Here is a 15,517-nt window from a genome sequence, read left to right as displayed (position 1 = left end):
TGGCCTCTGGGTCACCCACTCCATTTCTTTTTTTGAGAGATGTATTTAATGATTTGGAAGTGTTAGAAAGTCGCAGCTTGTGGCAAGCTTCCTACCTCTGGTGGCCACAGATGAGTCTACGGTGTCAGCTACTTTGGTTGTGATTTCTGTCTCTGTCTTTTGCAAGCGCGTTAGAAGGAAGGGTCTTTCTCTGCTTACAAAATTCTCCTGATGAATTAGTGGGTAATTTTTTTTTGTGAGAATTCATGACTGGGTAGAAGCTGGGAACTTGCATGCAGTATGTCTTGGATCTCTACATTCATGCTATTCTTTTTTTTCTGCCCTGGTACTTAGTATCATCCAGGACATCTTTTGAGTTCTTAAAATAATAAAGAGGTAATGTGACTTGTTTTTCGGTTGTAATTGTAGCTGTCTGGTAGTTTCTATTAAGGTGTTACGCAAAGCTTTCATTTTGTTTGACGATTAATTGCTAAAGGTCTTTTTGAAATCTGTCTGTAGAACTGGTTTAGAATTATGTTCATGTTATGTGTTTATAAGGGGTGTGTGTGTGTGTAAATATATGAGAACTTTTTACATAGGGCAGAGCAGGTTTGAATTGAACCATCATATTTCTATGGTACTATGTTCTTGAGCAATAAAGAATAGCTACAGGAAATACATATATTAAGCAGCTGCTTGTGGTAAGCTGCTGTTCAGCGTGTATCCAAAGCAGCTGCTGTGCTTATGGTAGTACCTGTCAGTATGGAACACATGGTTATTTCTGTTCCTTGAGGTACTTATATCTGCCTAGCTGAACTACGGGAGAGAAAAGATTCTGCTTTCAGCTTCTCATGAATTGTTTTGGATAACTCTTGAAAATGAAGAAATACCAGTTCAAAATAGTGTATGTGTCTTCATCTTCTTGAAAGATGAGTGAACCTATGCAACACATGATGCTTGTTCCCATATTACCTGGCTAGTAGATGCTGTAGGATTGCAGGTAGAAAGAGGGATTTATACTTACTGAACAGTGGATGGAAATTCAGCTGACAGTCTGATGCATCTGTCTTGCGTCTGACTATAATAGGACTGTGTTGACTCTGGCAACACAACAAATCTCTCACTCATTTGGAAGATAAACTTGAAATAACGTCTTCACGCTTCAGTCTTTTTAACTTAAACAGGTCAGTGCATAGCAGTATCCTTTCTGTCAAATAAGCATTTCATTGCCAAATACTAAGATCATGGTGGAGCTATTAGCTTTTTCAGATTGCAAGGTTTGTCCCCTTCTGAAAAGAGCTAATGGATGCAAGAGGAACACTTCTCTTGTGTTGCAGACACTGCACAAAGGCTTAGTAAAGAGGAAGAATTATTTCAGGCTTCGATGCATTGCAAAATATGATTAGGGACCTTGAGAGTCTGACTTTTAAAAGTGAGAATTCCTATGTGTTCAACACTAATGGAAAACAGACTGAATATCAGATTCCTAATTTGAGAGAGAGAGAATTTTGAAATTCTTGGCAATGTGTCTTTAAACATATGAAATGGAGACATTAATGGATGGTTAAGACCTTCGGATTGATTGCCAAAGCAGTCCTATGAACTTGGACATCTCTTTAATTAAAGTTAGATGCAAAATGCCTTAATCACTTTGATCACTTGGAATGTTCTAAATATTCACTTTTGCTGCTGTTCTCCACTGTTTGTGGAGTTTATAACGGGAGTAAGAATCATTACTAATTTCTAAACTTCAACTTTAGCAGCTTGCCATAGAAATTCAGATATTTTGGTCACTTCCCCTGTAGCAAGAGATTGAACTCCAGGCTGCTAAGCCTTATGGGGTTTTTTAAGTCAAATATTACTGACATTATTAATGCATATTGCGGAAAAATTAGTTTTACAAAATATTACCATTTTATAAGTGACCCTATCCTACATAAGCATGTTAAATTTTGGATAAGACTTGTAGACGATGTCTGTAAGAAAAGAAGTACAAAACCTAACTGTACTCTCTATCTTCACTGAATATTCTTTGAATCCCTGTGCTTCGTCTAGGATGTTACAACCTAAAAGCAAGATTGGTACCAACTAATCATTAAGGCTGGATGCCTGAAATTGCTATATTTTTAGCCAGGCCAAGAGAGGTTGCTAGCTAGAGACTTCTTACTGCTGTTGTATTTTATCTTTAAGAATTTTGAGTGGTCATTTACTACTTTCATCCTAAATTTCAAATACTGTAGAGATCACTTACACTTTAAAACTACCCTTACAGCAAAGCTTTCAAAGGTCATTCATCTGTGTATACATTTCATGACTTCTTCTCTTGACAGTTACAGGATTCAGGTAAATGTTGGCAGATAATAGTGGTGTTTTCCTGTAAGTAGCGCTTTTCATACCTTTTAAATATGTCTGGCAGTGCATGTACTGCGTACTCAGCCTAATGAATAATTTCACATTCAAGTTTCGAGATTTAGGGATTAAAAAAATGGTAATTGAAAACAGAGGCACAGGAAAAAAAAACTTTCATAGTGTCCATATGCGATATGGACGTCCTACAAAGTACTTTCAAGTTTGGTGATTAAAACAGGCATGCTTGTAGCTCCTGTGTCATCGAAGCTTAAGTCAGTCACAGATACAGAAGATTAATAGTATAGTTAAAGTGAAGAATAGGAACAAATTGTTCCTTTGCCAAGCTCTAGCTGGGGTTGTCCTACAGTTCCTCACTCGTTCTGACCTCTTGTAGATGCAGCAACCAGCTGCGTCCGGCACTGAATTTATGAGCGGGCGAGAGGCCTTTCGGTCTACTAACTGTTCACTCACAGTTGACTTTTTAAAGGTATCACGTGTATGGGGCGCTTTGGAAAAAGTTTACTTGGCACCTATCAGCATTGTTGGGCATCTAGTGAGAATTTCTTTGTTTTTATGAATCTAGCCCGTAGTATGTCTGCACCTGAGCGCAGTATGCCCCGCGAGCAGAAGTGTGTCCGCTTGCCTTGTAAAAGCTTTAACAAGCGAGTTGAAAGTGTGAGAAAGGCGGTAACAGCAGTTAGGCTCAGAGAGCCATGTGGCAGTTTACAGATGCAGACGAATCCACAGTCTCTGTCTAAGTTTATTTCACACTGCAAAATTCTTCTGTTTACAAAAGCAAAACAGGATTATTTGAAGCTTAGTCCATTTAGTGCTTTCTCGCTCACAAAAGCAAATGTTATTCCACCCAGCTGATCTGCAGTTGGAAAATTTAAGGCTCACAGACTCAAAAAATGCTGGTTAGATCACTTCATATTTCCTTACAAAATAAGAAAGCAAACGTGGCTTCTCTCAGCAAGAATGATCTCAGGACCGTAATTGTAAATACGACATTTCAAAATGATGCTATGTTAACTTCTCTTACCAGATAGACTGTTCTTCAGTGGGCTAAGTTTGCAAAGAACTTAACAATCTTTCACAATAAAACAGTTTGTTTATTATTCTCCCACCCCACTGGTGTGGTGCGTCAGTATTTTATCTGACCGTTCTAATCATTACAGGCAGCATAATCTTCCGTACCTCTGCGTGGTTCCTTATTTAACAACCTTCCCTAATAAAGTCATAAAATGTGTGTTAACATCCCTGGGCAATGTACACAATTGAAAAAGTAACTGATGGAACTTTGACCAGCTCGGCATTATTTCAACGTCCGTTTTGTCTCAATAAGAATTACCGTTTATCTTCAGAGCTTCAGGATCATGCCGAAAAGTAGCAGCATACGCACAATGAACAGGACTCTATCCTTGCCATTTTTTTTTTTTATGTAGTACCGTAATTAGATACTAAGTTTATTACATTGAAGAATACTAATTACTGTTCTCTCTGTAATAGGAGACTTGCCGTAGCCAAAACACAGGTGTCCTTCAAGACCATCATCATTTCCACTATGTTTTGGTATTAGAGGCATGGTTGGTTGGTTGTGCTAAGAGTGGTAGAAGCTGTAGATTTTATTAATTAACCACAGAAATGTGTTCACGCTCAGCTATGAAAGCATGCTCTCTTTCACTTTGACCTTGACTGGTAGAGCCAAAATCTTAACAGGTAAAAACAGCTCCATCAGACAGTGCTGATTTCATGTTAATTAGCTTTACAAGTCAGGATGTTTCTATAATAGTCACAAACACTTTACCTTTTAGGTTTCTTCTTGCTTTCCTTGCCAATACTTTCTCCTGAGGTAGAACTGTTATTTTTATTAAGAAACGGTTCTTGGCTAACACTCAATGGTTTCCAATTCAATCTCTTCCGTTGTACTTGCTGCAAATAAAAGGATAATTTTATTGATTGGCAAATGGATTTTAAAAACAAAACATCTTTCTGAAACATTTAACTGTATAAACAGTCCCTCATCATCCTTAAAGTGACACTGGTTTCTTCACGGACAAGACTAAAGACACCGTCAAAACTAATCCGAAGTCTGTAGGGCTGATCCTTTTCCCTTTCTTCAATGACTATTGACTATCGTAGGGCTCTTCTAAGGTGGGATCAGAGGACAAGAATTAGGTTCCTGCTTTGAATCTGGGTGACTATACGTTGACTATAGAGGAAGTATCCAGAATTATGTTACTCCAAAAGTCTGCCCTCCCAACCTTGTTTCTCTGTGTCACTGCTTAGCACTTTTGCGGCTCTAACCACGTGTGAAAGTTAAGCACAAAATTCAGACCTGAAAATCCCATACCTTGAGTGAATTCTTAGGGAGATACCTGTTAGTTTGTGTGTCTTCTTCTGGAAGAGATGCACGAATTTGTTACACAGCCACATGAAGCAGATCAAAATGGCAGATACCGCAGTGAGAAATGCAAAGAAAACTGCTACAAAGTGAAGATCTTCATAGATAATCTCTGCAGGGAGGACAGAAAAATGTAATACTACAAATTGATTATGAGCAGATTAATGTTTAAACACAGGGTAAAACCAAGCACTCCTATCTAGCTCATACCGTAAACATTGACTATGATGGTCCCGTAGATGTTGGTTCCATACTCCTCTGTTACAGTGACAAAATAGTAGCCAGCATCTCTCACGCCCACGTTCAGAAGCTGTATAGAGCCATTTTCAAAAATAGTCACTCTGTCCTTGTAGACTGCGGATATGTTAACATAATTCCCGCTTTTCCACTCAACAATTTTTTTAGTGCCCCAGCTCGACACGTGCTTCCACTCAATGGTGGCGACACCTCTGCAAGAGTATTCAACTGAGAGGAGGATATTTTGTGCCACAGTTGCATTGATGTTGGGTTGTGGGACAAGTAACGATACTCCTCCAGGGGCTGAAAGACAAAGGAGGGCAATGAGTGTGGAGGTGATGTTGCAGCAAGTGTCCTGGGCAGGGTGTGTGATCGGCCTTGACACGACGGCTAGTGCTCAGCCAACGCACAAATTCTGGGCTGCGTGGGACAAGCATAAGCGCCCTGTATACATTCTGTAATCACTAAGACCACCTTCTCTGTGGACAATAGAGGAGGTAGATACTAGCTAAGGCTAGTAGTATTCATCTCACTTCAGTATTGGCTTTCAGAAATTTATGCATTATTCATAGTCTAAAAATTAGGAGGAGCTCTCTCTTCAGTCTGTGGGAAAAGGGGTACGTACCTCTGGGGGCCGAGTCATCCTGTCCATCTCAGCAGTGTGTCTTAGAAGAGGAGTTACCCTCTGCAGTTTCTGTCTCTCCTGACCGTAGGAGGTGTGTACAAATCTAACTTAGAGACTAGATACACAGCTTATTTGGTTATAGTTAGGAGAAATGCTTCTGCCTTACAGGACAAGTAATTGCACATGTTTCAGCGTTCAGATACCCAAGAGAAGAGGGTCTGGAAGAGTCTCTTTGGGGAAGAGGGAGCAACATTTTCTGAAAACTCTGATCTTGAATATATCTCAAGTTGAGATACGGAAATCACCACTTGCTTTCATAAATCTCATCTTTAACACATTTTAACTCTCAAATTCTGTGAGTAAATATATGGGAAAAGTAGATGCTGTATTGGCTTCGCAGCTTACAATGAAGATCCCTCTTATAGGTACTCCTTGTCACTGCGCTGCAGTATCTTTTCAAGTCCCGGCACCCACCACCTTCCTCAGAGGTAGACACGCTGTCTTTTGTGAGCAGCTCTCACCTCCCATCTCTCCTCCTCTGCTTTACCCAAAATCGAGATGTTTCACAGAGATGTAGATACAACTCAATTGCCAGGCAGCAAAAAACTAAAATAATCTGGAGATGGCTTTTATGTTGCTGAATGTCAAATATAACATCCCAGTGTACGTGGGCTTCAAAGAGGTCCGCATAAGTCAATCTAATGCCCCCACTAAAAAAATGGAAAGGAATATTTTGAAGAAATATGATTATGTAAAACTTGGTTTATTTACCTTATGCCATGGATCAAGAATTGTGCAGATAAATATACATCTTTTTTTTTATTCATCAGTAACTGGCTTTCCTTTGAAAGCGTAATTGCCCTGGCCAAGGTAATCTGTTCTGTTAATTACCATTCCCTAAAAGCAAGAACTGTAGCAGGCTTAAGTATGTACTTGGCAAGGAATTGATCATGTTTTCAGGATGAGAGAAGCATAGCTGACTGCTGGTGATACCAAATGGACTGTAACTCAGTAATAATGTATAATCAGTCATTTGAGACAACAGCAAAATGTAAGTGAAATAAAGGCAGCCAGTTACATGCCAATGCAGACTAATCACAGATAATCAAAGGTGCCCAGTTTCACATTAAGGTAGGGACTTGTTTTCTAAGGCAAAAACGGATGCAAAAAAATATTTAATTCTCACGCTGTTCCCAGTAATGTGATTATGGAGCTGCTCATAACCCTCTTGACCTAAACTAACCAGTGTTTAATGCAGTTTAATGTGTAACTACAATAATTCTGTTTACATGTGGGGTTTTTTGCATAAAGATTTGGATGAGCACCAAACATCCGAGTTTCAATAGGCACACATATTTTTCGAATTAGTGGCATGTTTGAGACACTTGGCTGGAGACTGAAATCCGGTTATCTACCCACAGAAATCAAACCAGACCAGGAATTGAAAAATAATGCTCGTTCGCAGAGGTCAGAGAGCACCAGATCCTGAGCTACACTGAAACAGTGCAAAGAAAGCCTCTCTGGGGGTGTCTCCTGGCGGCTGTGCAAATTCACAGAAGAATGCTAAAGAAGAAAAAGAAAAAAATCTCCAAGGGAAAAAATATATATAAAAAAATTCTTACTTTTCCCCTGGGCCAGAAAGCTCCAAAGCAACCACAAACGGAGAGAGAGAGATGGGTTAATGAACTGCAAGCCAGTTCTGCTCCATTTGGGATCCCTACCAGAATGTAGTGGAGTAACACAGTACTTGGTCCGCAGAAACGCTGCTGGTCAAGGTAATGTATACACTGCGGGTGGCAGTTTGATTCTCAGGTCCTGGAGCGCTGGACCGGCATAGGGGAAAGCCCCAGCCCCCATATCTTTATAAGCGACATGAGATCCGGGCTTTTTCCAGAGAAGCACTCCTGGAATTACCCCTTCACGAGTATCTTGGCATGCTCACGTTACCCAGTCCCTTCGCAGGGACACCACACTCTGGGTAGCCCATCTTCCACTAAGCTGTGGTTTCAGTTTCACCACGTATGCCCAAGAGACCTGTGAAAAAAGATTTTTGTGACAGCTAGATAAGCAGAATAGACGGGGCCTTCTGGTAATTACTGCAAATTGTTCTAAATGTTCTTTCTGCTACACGTGCTTGTTTAAAGGCTTTTTGCTCTATTTCTGACCATGCATGAGCTGACTGTCTCACTGCAATGCCTCTTTTATGCTCTGAAAAAGGCATGGCTTTGTTTTGAATGTGTGACGGCAAGGTAAATATGGAAAAATCCTTCCATGAATTGCCATTACATTATTTGCAAACATTTGCTATGTCTTTGTCCAACCCGCAAAGCCGAGTTTGGCAATGCAATATCTAAACATTTGGAAATATTTTTAAGGTGCAGTCCGCCTAGCTCACCTGAACCAGTTTCATCTGAACAGAGCTGCTGCATCAGGCCCGAGAGCAAACATCAGCCCACGCGCAGCCCCGTGCGCAAGGCCCCTGCGCTCTCCCCAACTGCAAAACTAGCTCCTACATGCACAGCAATGCACACGCACCGGAGGAGAGGAGATACCAGCGGCGGGTTTGTGTCTCCAGCCTCCTGCAAGCACCAGACTCCGAACTCGTCACCTGGCGGAGGGTCAGAACCGGCAGCGATGCCGTGTTTACCGGAGCCTACCGGGGCAACGCAAGGCAGGCTCGCCGCAAGCTGGGAGAGCGGACAGAGAAAGGCTGGCAGCGACGCGCCTGCATGCGGGCGCTGCTCATGCAGAGTAATACATAAATCAGAATAAAATGCTATTGATTGCCAGCGGAGGGACTTCGGGGACAGCTCCTCCATCAGCGCCCTTCACCGTCCTGCTTCTGGGTGAAGACGGAGACGGAGTGACGTGTCCACCCCCACGGCCACCGGCGCTCCCCACCCGCGGTGCCAGGCGCGGATGCTGGCGGCAGCTTCCTTTAACCCTGCCTTCGCCGGGGCCGGCCGCGGGCTGCCTGTCTGCCTGTCCGTCCGTCCGCGTGCCACGCCATCCCCGCTCCCCCCGCATGCTGCCCTGTGCCCTCATCCACCTTCCCTCCTCACCTGCGGCCACGTTTCTCAGCTCGACTCAAGCCGTTCGGGCTGGTTAAACAGGCTTTGTTTGCCCTGCGTTTTCTTGTTCCCTTCTTCTTTTTTTTTTTTTTTTTTTGTTTAAAAAGCTGGGAGGAGGTCTGCTGTCCCCGCGGCTGCCTGTCCCTCCGGAAGCGGGGAGCGCTGAGGGCACGGCGAGTGCCGCTCGTCCCTCTGCAGCTCTCCCAGCGGGTGCAGCGGCCCAAACTGGGGCCTCCCAGCTCCCTTATTCCCTCCGGGCGCCAGGAGCGGAGAACAGAAATCAGGGACAAGATTTCTCAGACTACGAACACTTGCAGCCTGCGGAGAGCAGCGACGCCTGTGCGATTCCCACCCCCCCATGCATGCACACACGCACACGCACACGCACGCTTAGGGTACTCCTGGCTACATTTGCAAGGCCAAGTTGGGCAGAGCTCTGGTCCCCCTTCCCAGCAACGCGGCCCCACTGCTTTGCGGCCGGGGCTGAGGGTGGGGGAGCTCTGCGGGCTCCCCGAATCCCCCCGCCGGCCCGCGGAGGACTGGGTGGGAGCGCAGGACGCGGGCGGGAGCGGAGCTGAGGGTAAAGGGCTGAGCGCACGGGGCCGAGAGGGTGCGAAGCCGCCGCTGCCGCCGCCGCTCGGGCCCCACACTTACTCTGCAGAGCCCACCCGGCCGCCAGGCAGAGGGTCACGGTCCCCACGACGACGCCCCGTCGCCGGCAGCCCTGGAGAGGTCTCATCAGAGGGGTGGCATTGAAACGCGAACGGCGCCTGGGGCTGCCAGGCCTCTTCCTCGCCCTCTTCTTCCTCCTCCTCCCGCTGCTGCAGCCGCAGAGCCCGGCGGGGCTGCGTGCGGGTGGTGGCCAGCGCGGGTGACAGCGGCGTCCTTGTGGCCGGCAGAGCCCGGCCGCGCTGCCGGCCCCACGCCGGGCATGTACCCGCGCAACAGGCTTTTCCCACGCCTCACGCCCTGCGATGCCCCGATACGGCTCTAAGGTGCCATTGGCGGAGGGCGGCTGCCAGGAGGCAAACCGCTCCGCGGAGCCCTGCCGCAGCCCGGCCGGCAAACGAGCCCGAAGGGGCGGCGGGGCCGCGGCGGGCGGGAGGGAGCGCACAAGCCGCGCAGCGCCGCGCAGCGCCGCGCAACGCCCAGCCCTCCCAGCGGCTCGGCCGGCGCTGCTTTTGCGCGCTGAGCGCCTGCGGGCAACGGGCCGCAGCCAGGGAAATTCCCCTTCGCTTTCAGGCCTGTTTAAAATGACTTTTCCGCCCCCGGGGGCCTCGCGGTGACGTGGGCGAGTGAGCTGGGCAGGGCTGCAGCACCTCCGCAGCCCCAAGGGTGCAGACACCCCCCCCCCCCGAAGGAGCTCAGCCCCCCCCCCCCCCCCCCCAGCGCAGGCGCTGCTGCTCCTCACACCCTTCCCTCGCTTGCCGCTTGCAAGCCCCCAGAAATGCTGCTTCTTCCAAAAAGGTGGAATTAAGGGGCAGCACGATTTAAAAACGTGCGAGTGCCCCAACGCTGGCAATTCGTCCTGCCGCAGGGACGGGGGCTGCCAGCGAGCCCCACTGGGCCCCCGGAGCTGGGCAGCCCCCTCTGACGGGGAGATGCTAGTAAGTGGGGGGGGTCACGCAGCTTGGTGGCCCTTCCGAGCTGCCGGCTCGTGTTTGCAGCCGGCTGGGCGCAAAGGGCGATTGCCGTGCCAGGAGGGAGGGCTAAGGGCGGCCTGATCTCCCACCTTGCTACATGGACTAGTGGAGACTTCAGGGTGTGTTTCTTGGCTCCGGTTCAGATCTTGTGCCCGAGAGGACGTTCCCCTGCCGGGCACCGGCGTGACAGTCTCTGCTCGCGCCGCGGCGCTTCCCGAAGGGGACGAGCCAGCCGCCGCGTGGGGCGGTCGGCGGCCGACGCAGGGCCCCGGCGGCAAGGGGCTGAGCAGAAGTGGGGCCGAGCTCGCTGGGGGCTCGGCCGTGGGTGCGAGGGGGCCCGTGAGGCTGCAGCCCTCAGTAACCGGGTGCCCTGCTGCCCGCCGGCGCAGCCCTGCGTCTTGCCCAGGGTAGAGGGACCCCTGCATGTCTGTTACCCCCTCCCAAAATCCGCCGCCTGCTGCTCCCTGGGGGGTTCCCAGCGAATGTGACACTATCATGCACAGCCAGATGAAAACTTTGGTGCAGTGCTTGCCAGATTAGGGTTTCTTATCTGCACACCTCAGGGGCAGTTTGTAGGAGTTAGTTCAGGCTTAGGGTAAAAAAGTTGAAACGTGCATGGACCCCAGAGCCCCTTTCTCATTCAGGATGCAACAAAATCACCAGCTCCCCTGACTTCTGCTGCATCTCTTGAGCAACAGGCGTCAGGTGGAGATGCAGGGGAAAAAGAAGTCGGTGAAGACCTATTGCCTGAACATTTGCTTTTAAGTAGGTTTTGCACCCTGCGCCAATTTGTGCACTTAGTGCTGGGGGCATCTGGAAGTAGGGTGACACTTCATATGCAAAGGCAACCTTGGAGGAGCTGCCCCCTCTGCCCCATGTGCTCGATCCTGTTCCTGTGGCTTACCAAATCCCCCTTGCTCTGTCCAGCCAATATCATGTCTGTGTGTCCTTGCTGAAAATTAGATTACTGAAAAAAGTAGCGGAGTCCTTCACCCAAAAGATAGCCCTTCACCCAAAGGACTTCATGGTGGATTTATTCCTCAAAGGATTAAAGAAGATCTCATGGTAGTGTGACTTAGTGTCATTTTCCTTCTTCATTTTTTGAAGCTGTATTAATTTTTGTTTTTTGAGCTCTCGGCTCAGTGTCCTGTTTTGGCAGCACAGCACAGGGGGCATGTGCTTGTACAAAATTAATTGAACTTTGAGTAATTTAAAATGTTTCCCACTGGTTCCATTGATTTAATCTGGTCTATTGGAAAGATAGATGTTAGTCATGAAATTCCAATCCCGGTCTTGAGCTCTTCCAAAAATATTGGCAGGTTAGGATTTGGAGTACAGGTCAACTGTTCAGTCTGGGGATAAATTTGTTTTCAGCATCAACATATAACTGCAAAGAGATTTCAGATTCCTTCTTTTCAGAGGGAAAGTTATAAAATACCTAGAGGAAAAAAATGAAAAAACATCCTCTGCACCTCAAGAAATACGCAGTGGCACATGCTATGAGACACTCACTGTTAAGGAGGAATCTCACCAGGCTTTCACCTGCTCGCGAGGGGAGCAGCCGAGGGGTGGCCTGGCAGGCGCGGGAGTGGGCTGGGTGCCAGACGGCCACGGGGATTTTCGGGGGTGTGTTGGGACATGCTGGTGCAGGGGTGCGTAGGGCACAGTGGGACGTGTGGGGTGGGCGCCAGTTCCTGCGCTTGGGGCCAGGAGGGGAAACCAGCCGGGGGCTCCGCTCCCAGAGCGCCAGTCACACCAAGCCCTGACTTCGAGCAATAACTCTATTAGCTATATTATTAATTAGTAGCTCGTCAATGTTGATTAGCTGGCTAGTGTAGCTCCTACTTTACTTTAGATACTGGAATTTCTCAGCTCAGGGCCCCAGCAGCATGCACAGCCCCAGGGCTCAGCACCTCTGAGTGCCCCCGGCACGCGCCCGCCTCTCCGTACCCGAAATGGCAACGGGGAGTACAAAAAAAAAAGTGCAAGCCTTTGGCAGTGGGTTTCCGTCAGGCGGGAGCAGACGGGGCACCCCGTGCCCTACTCTTTCACAGCGATGTTGATTTGGCCGCTAACTCAGCGTAGCTTCACAGCAAATCCAGGCTGCGGTGTCAGTTGTGAGGCTGCTCGCCTCGGCGTAGTCATGACGCATGTTCCTAGCAAAGCTTTCCACCAAAATCCTGTCCTTCCACATGATGAGGCTAACGATACGCTGCTCTGGGTTACGGACGTTTTGTCCATTAATGTTGTTTTTCCAGTTTTCTTTTCCTCTGCATGTCAAACAGCAGTGCTGGGACCTATGAGCATATCAAACAATAAAGTACAGGCTGTAGAGAATTAGTTTTCCTATTTTAATTACGAAGTGCCTTGAAACTAGCAGACCTTGGGAATGATTTAGAAGCTTTATAAAAGAGTCATTTCGCTATCCCTACAGTGCTATGGATGGCTAGAGATTTTTATTGCTATATGCTTCGTTTCAGTATTTTAAGGTTTTCCCCCCTTCTCTTTGCTGTCTGAGCGTCTCTCAGGTTTGTCTGGAAGGCCTGATTTCTCTTTCTGGTGTCATTAATAATGGAAAAAAACCACATTAACAACTGCAGCAACAGCCAGATAGGAGCCAGGAAGCTCCTTTCGTTCTCTAAAATGCTGCGTGAGTACTTGGAAATGCTTTGTACAATTTTTTTTTTTTTGCTTGCCCTTTCCTTTGATTTTTTTTTTTTTTGGCACAGAAACAAAAGCTTGGCCTTGTCTTTTGCTAAAGACAAGAAAAATTTCTCCAAAGTTAAAATTTTACAGAGATTCCAACCCTGTATCTAGCGACCTGCAATAGTGTTTTAGAGGCGATTTCACTTTGAGAGAAACCTCGGGAGAAAATACAGAGAAGAAATGTTAGCAAAGGATTCAGGGCATTTCATCTGCAGGGCCCGAGGGATTCAGCGACTGAGCGCCATTTCCTTGAGATGCTTTCGGTAGCTGCAGTGAGCTAGCGAACGGCTGGCAGGGAGCGGGAGTGAGCTGCAGCCCGCCGAAGCAGCGACCCAAATGGGCGCAAGGCAAAGATATGGGAGGAAAACGAGTAACATCTTGCTGGACTCTCCTCTTCCATGTGCAGTTGGCAGCCCAAGCTTACCTTAGTCCAGTCTTCTGAAAGAGGAGGATTCATTAGGCGGGTGGCAAAGTTTCACTGTGTAAAAAAAATTCCTCTCTTCTGTATAACCTTTAAAAAGTTATTTTCATCATTTGAAGCAGGAACTGGCCAAAATCCTGCGCTTTGTTTGTCAGTGGTTTCTTTCTGCCTTTTAACTGTTTGGCAAGGGCACAGTACAAAGTATCGTTATCTTATCCAAATCGATCAATTTTTCTAAGAGGAGGGATCACAGGGAATCCTGGTTTGTCAGCATTCCTCCACTTTTTAAGCTCTCTGTGCTGTCTGAGTCTCCCTCTGGTTTGAGGTTTGTTAGGAAAATAGAGGAAACAATGAAATGAGGTGAAGTTCAACCTTGAAAGGTACAGAAATGTCTATCTGGGGGGCGCACAGGTGCTTAGTCGGAGGGAGGCATTTGGAAATAGCTTTTGTCAAAATAGAGGTGTAGCAAACCACGCTGTCGAGCAGGGATATCCAGGTGATTGCTTTTGCCCATATGGTCCTGTTCAATGTCGGTACTGAAGCAGGCGATCACTATGTGGCATTGAAACACTTCCAAGGTGTTACTCATCCCTCTACACGCTTCTGAAACAAGGACATGACAATACCTCCATTTTCTTTAAATGGGAAACCAAGCCATAAAGATAAAATTGCTTGTTTTCAGTAAGGCTGTGGCAAAACAGAGAGAAAAAAAAAAAAGCTTCCTTGAGTCCCTGAGGCCATCGCTGTCCCTTCCAGAAGGTGAGGTAGGAGCCGGGCCCTGGTTGGGTGCTGCCTGGGCAGGGGAGCAGCAGTGGTGGGTGCAGGGTGGTGAAAGGGTGCCGTGCCTCTGCCTCCCCACCAGCTCACCAAGGCCACCGGGGCCTGCAACCGCACAGATGGTGGCTGTGAGGTCCCACTGCAGCAGTAGGACACACGTTATACCAACACTGAAATTTGCTGAGCTCTTCTTTACTGTTTTTCTCTCTCTCCATCTTCCTTCCATCTTCTTCATCTAGTTTATTGCGTGTAGATGATGTCCAAGGCACTGGGGCACTGATTGTCGACACTAGGTGCAATTCATACGCTACAAAGAATGGCCAAGAAACAGCTTTACCCAGACGAGCAACTCGCCATATGACGATTTGGCGAGGGCCGTGGGGTGGCTTGACAGAGCCCGAAGGATGTCTGCCACTTTCGGAGGTGAATTTCTGACCCGCAAGTGGTAGACGTTGGTGCCTGGTTGCAGCCTGCGTCTCCAGATCAGGACACTTCCGAGGACATATGGAAAGCCACGTGTAGGGCTGCAGGGAATGCTGTGCTTCAGAAGTGAAGTGCTGATTTGTGTTATTTGGAGCTGGAGTTAGGTGGTGCTAGAGAGTAAATAATTAAAAACTCTGCAATTAGAGTGCCTGAACTGGGAGCTAGGGGGAATCTGTCCCTAAAACATTTTGTGAAGAGCAGTAGCAAGATTGACTTGACAATGCAGTGGTCATACAAAGCCCCTCTGACAGCATGTGCCAGGTCTGCATTATTTAAGGGAAAAGATTTTTAATTTATTTGATCTTTTTAGTACTTTCTCAAAACCTAATTTGAAGACTGAGAGACTCTCCTGTTGTAATCAGTGACAAATTCCTGCTTGACATTCCCACGAGAGGGAGTTTCAGAGTGATACAATCCAAATGAAAATTAAAACACCAAAACCAGGAAAAGCAGTGAGTGTTGCCTCTGTCATAGCTCTGGCACAGGTCGTATTTCTTCCAAATTTGCAAGCAACTTGATTCTCCTTTCTTGACATGCAAATCAGGTTTAGCACCATGGATTTACATTGCCCTGCAAGTCATGCAAGGGAGAGGAGAGCTGGCCAGTGTGGCATTCAGATCCCAAAGAGCATGTGTGGCTGCTCCGATATCCAGTCTGCCTGCAGGAACTTGGACTCTAAGGGAGTTTTATTATCTCATTCTGATCATTCAGTATCTCATAGGAAGTTAAGCGTCCTTTCCCACTTGGGCTTTTTATGGTCCTGGCAAACATAGTGTTTGGATAAGAGCTCTAGGGCTTTCCAGAACATGGTGCTTGCTTTAT

The 15,517-nt window shown here is 47.1% G+C and overlaps 1 protein-coding gene across 2 annotated transcripts; it reads right to left on the bottom strand.

Annotated features, from left to right (window-relative positions):
- Positions 1-3,070: 3,070 nt before the first annotated feature.
- On the bottom strand, positions 3,071-9,914 carry VSTM5 (V-set and transmembrane domain containing 5). 2 transcript variants are annotated; one of them, XM_068930517.1, is made up of 4 exons: positions 9,320-9,914; positions 4,943-5,272; positions 4,707-4,844; positions 3,071-4,260 (listed from the first exon to the last, which is right to left on the bottom strand). In XM_068930517.1, exons 1-4 carry the CDS (start codon positions 9,402-9,404, stop codon positions 4,217-4,219), a joined length of 597 nt encoding a protein of 198 aa, XP_068786618.1. In that variant the 5' UTR covers positions 9,405-9,914; the 3' UTR covers positions 3,071-4,216. The 2 variants fall into 2 exon arrangements, with proteins under 2 accessions (XP_068786618.1, XP_068786619.1); XM_068930518.1 differs by having other exon boundaries at positions 4,707-4,871; positions 9,320-9,888.
- Positions 9,915-15,517: the final 5,603 nt, after the last annotated feature.

This window comes from Struthio camelus, chromosome 1 (genome assembly GCF_040807025.1).
Source record: "Struthio camelus isolate bStrCam1 chromosome 1, bStrCam1.hap1, whole genome shotgun sequence".
Taxonomy (NCBI): Eukaryota; Metazoa; Chordata; class Aves; order Struthioniformes; family Struthionidae; genus Struthio; species Struthio camelus.
Note: the sequence above shows the minus strand (reverse complement) of the source record. Positions and strands in the feature narration are given on the sequence as shown.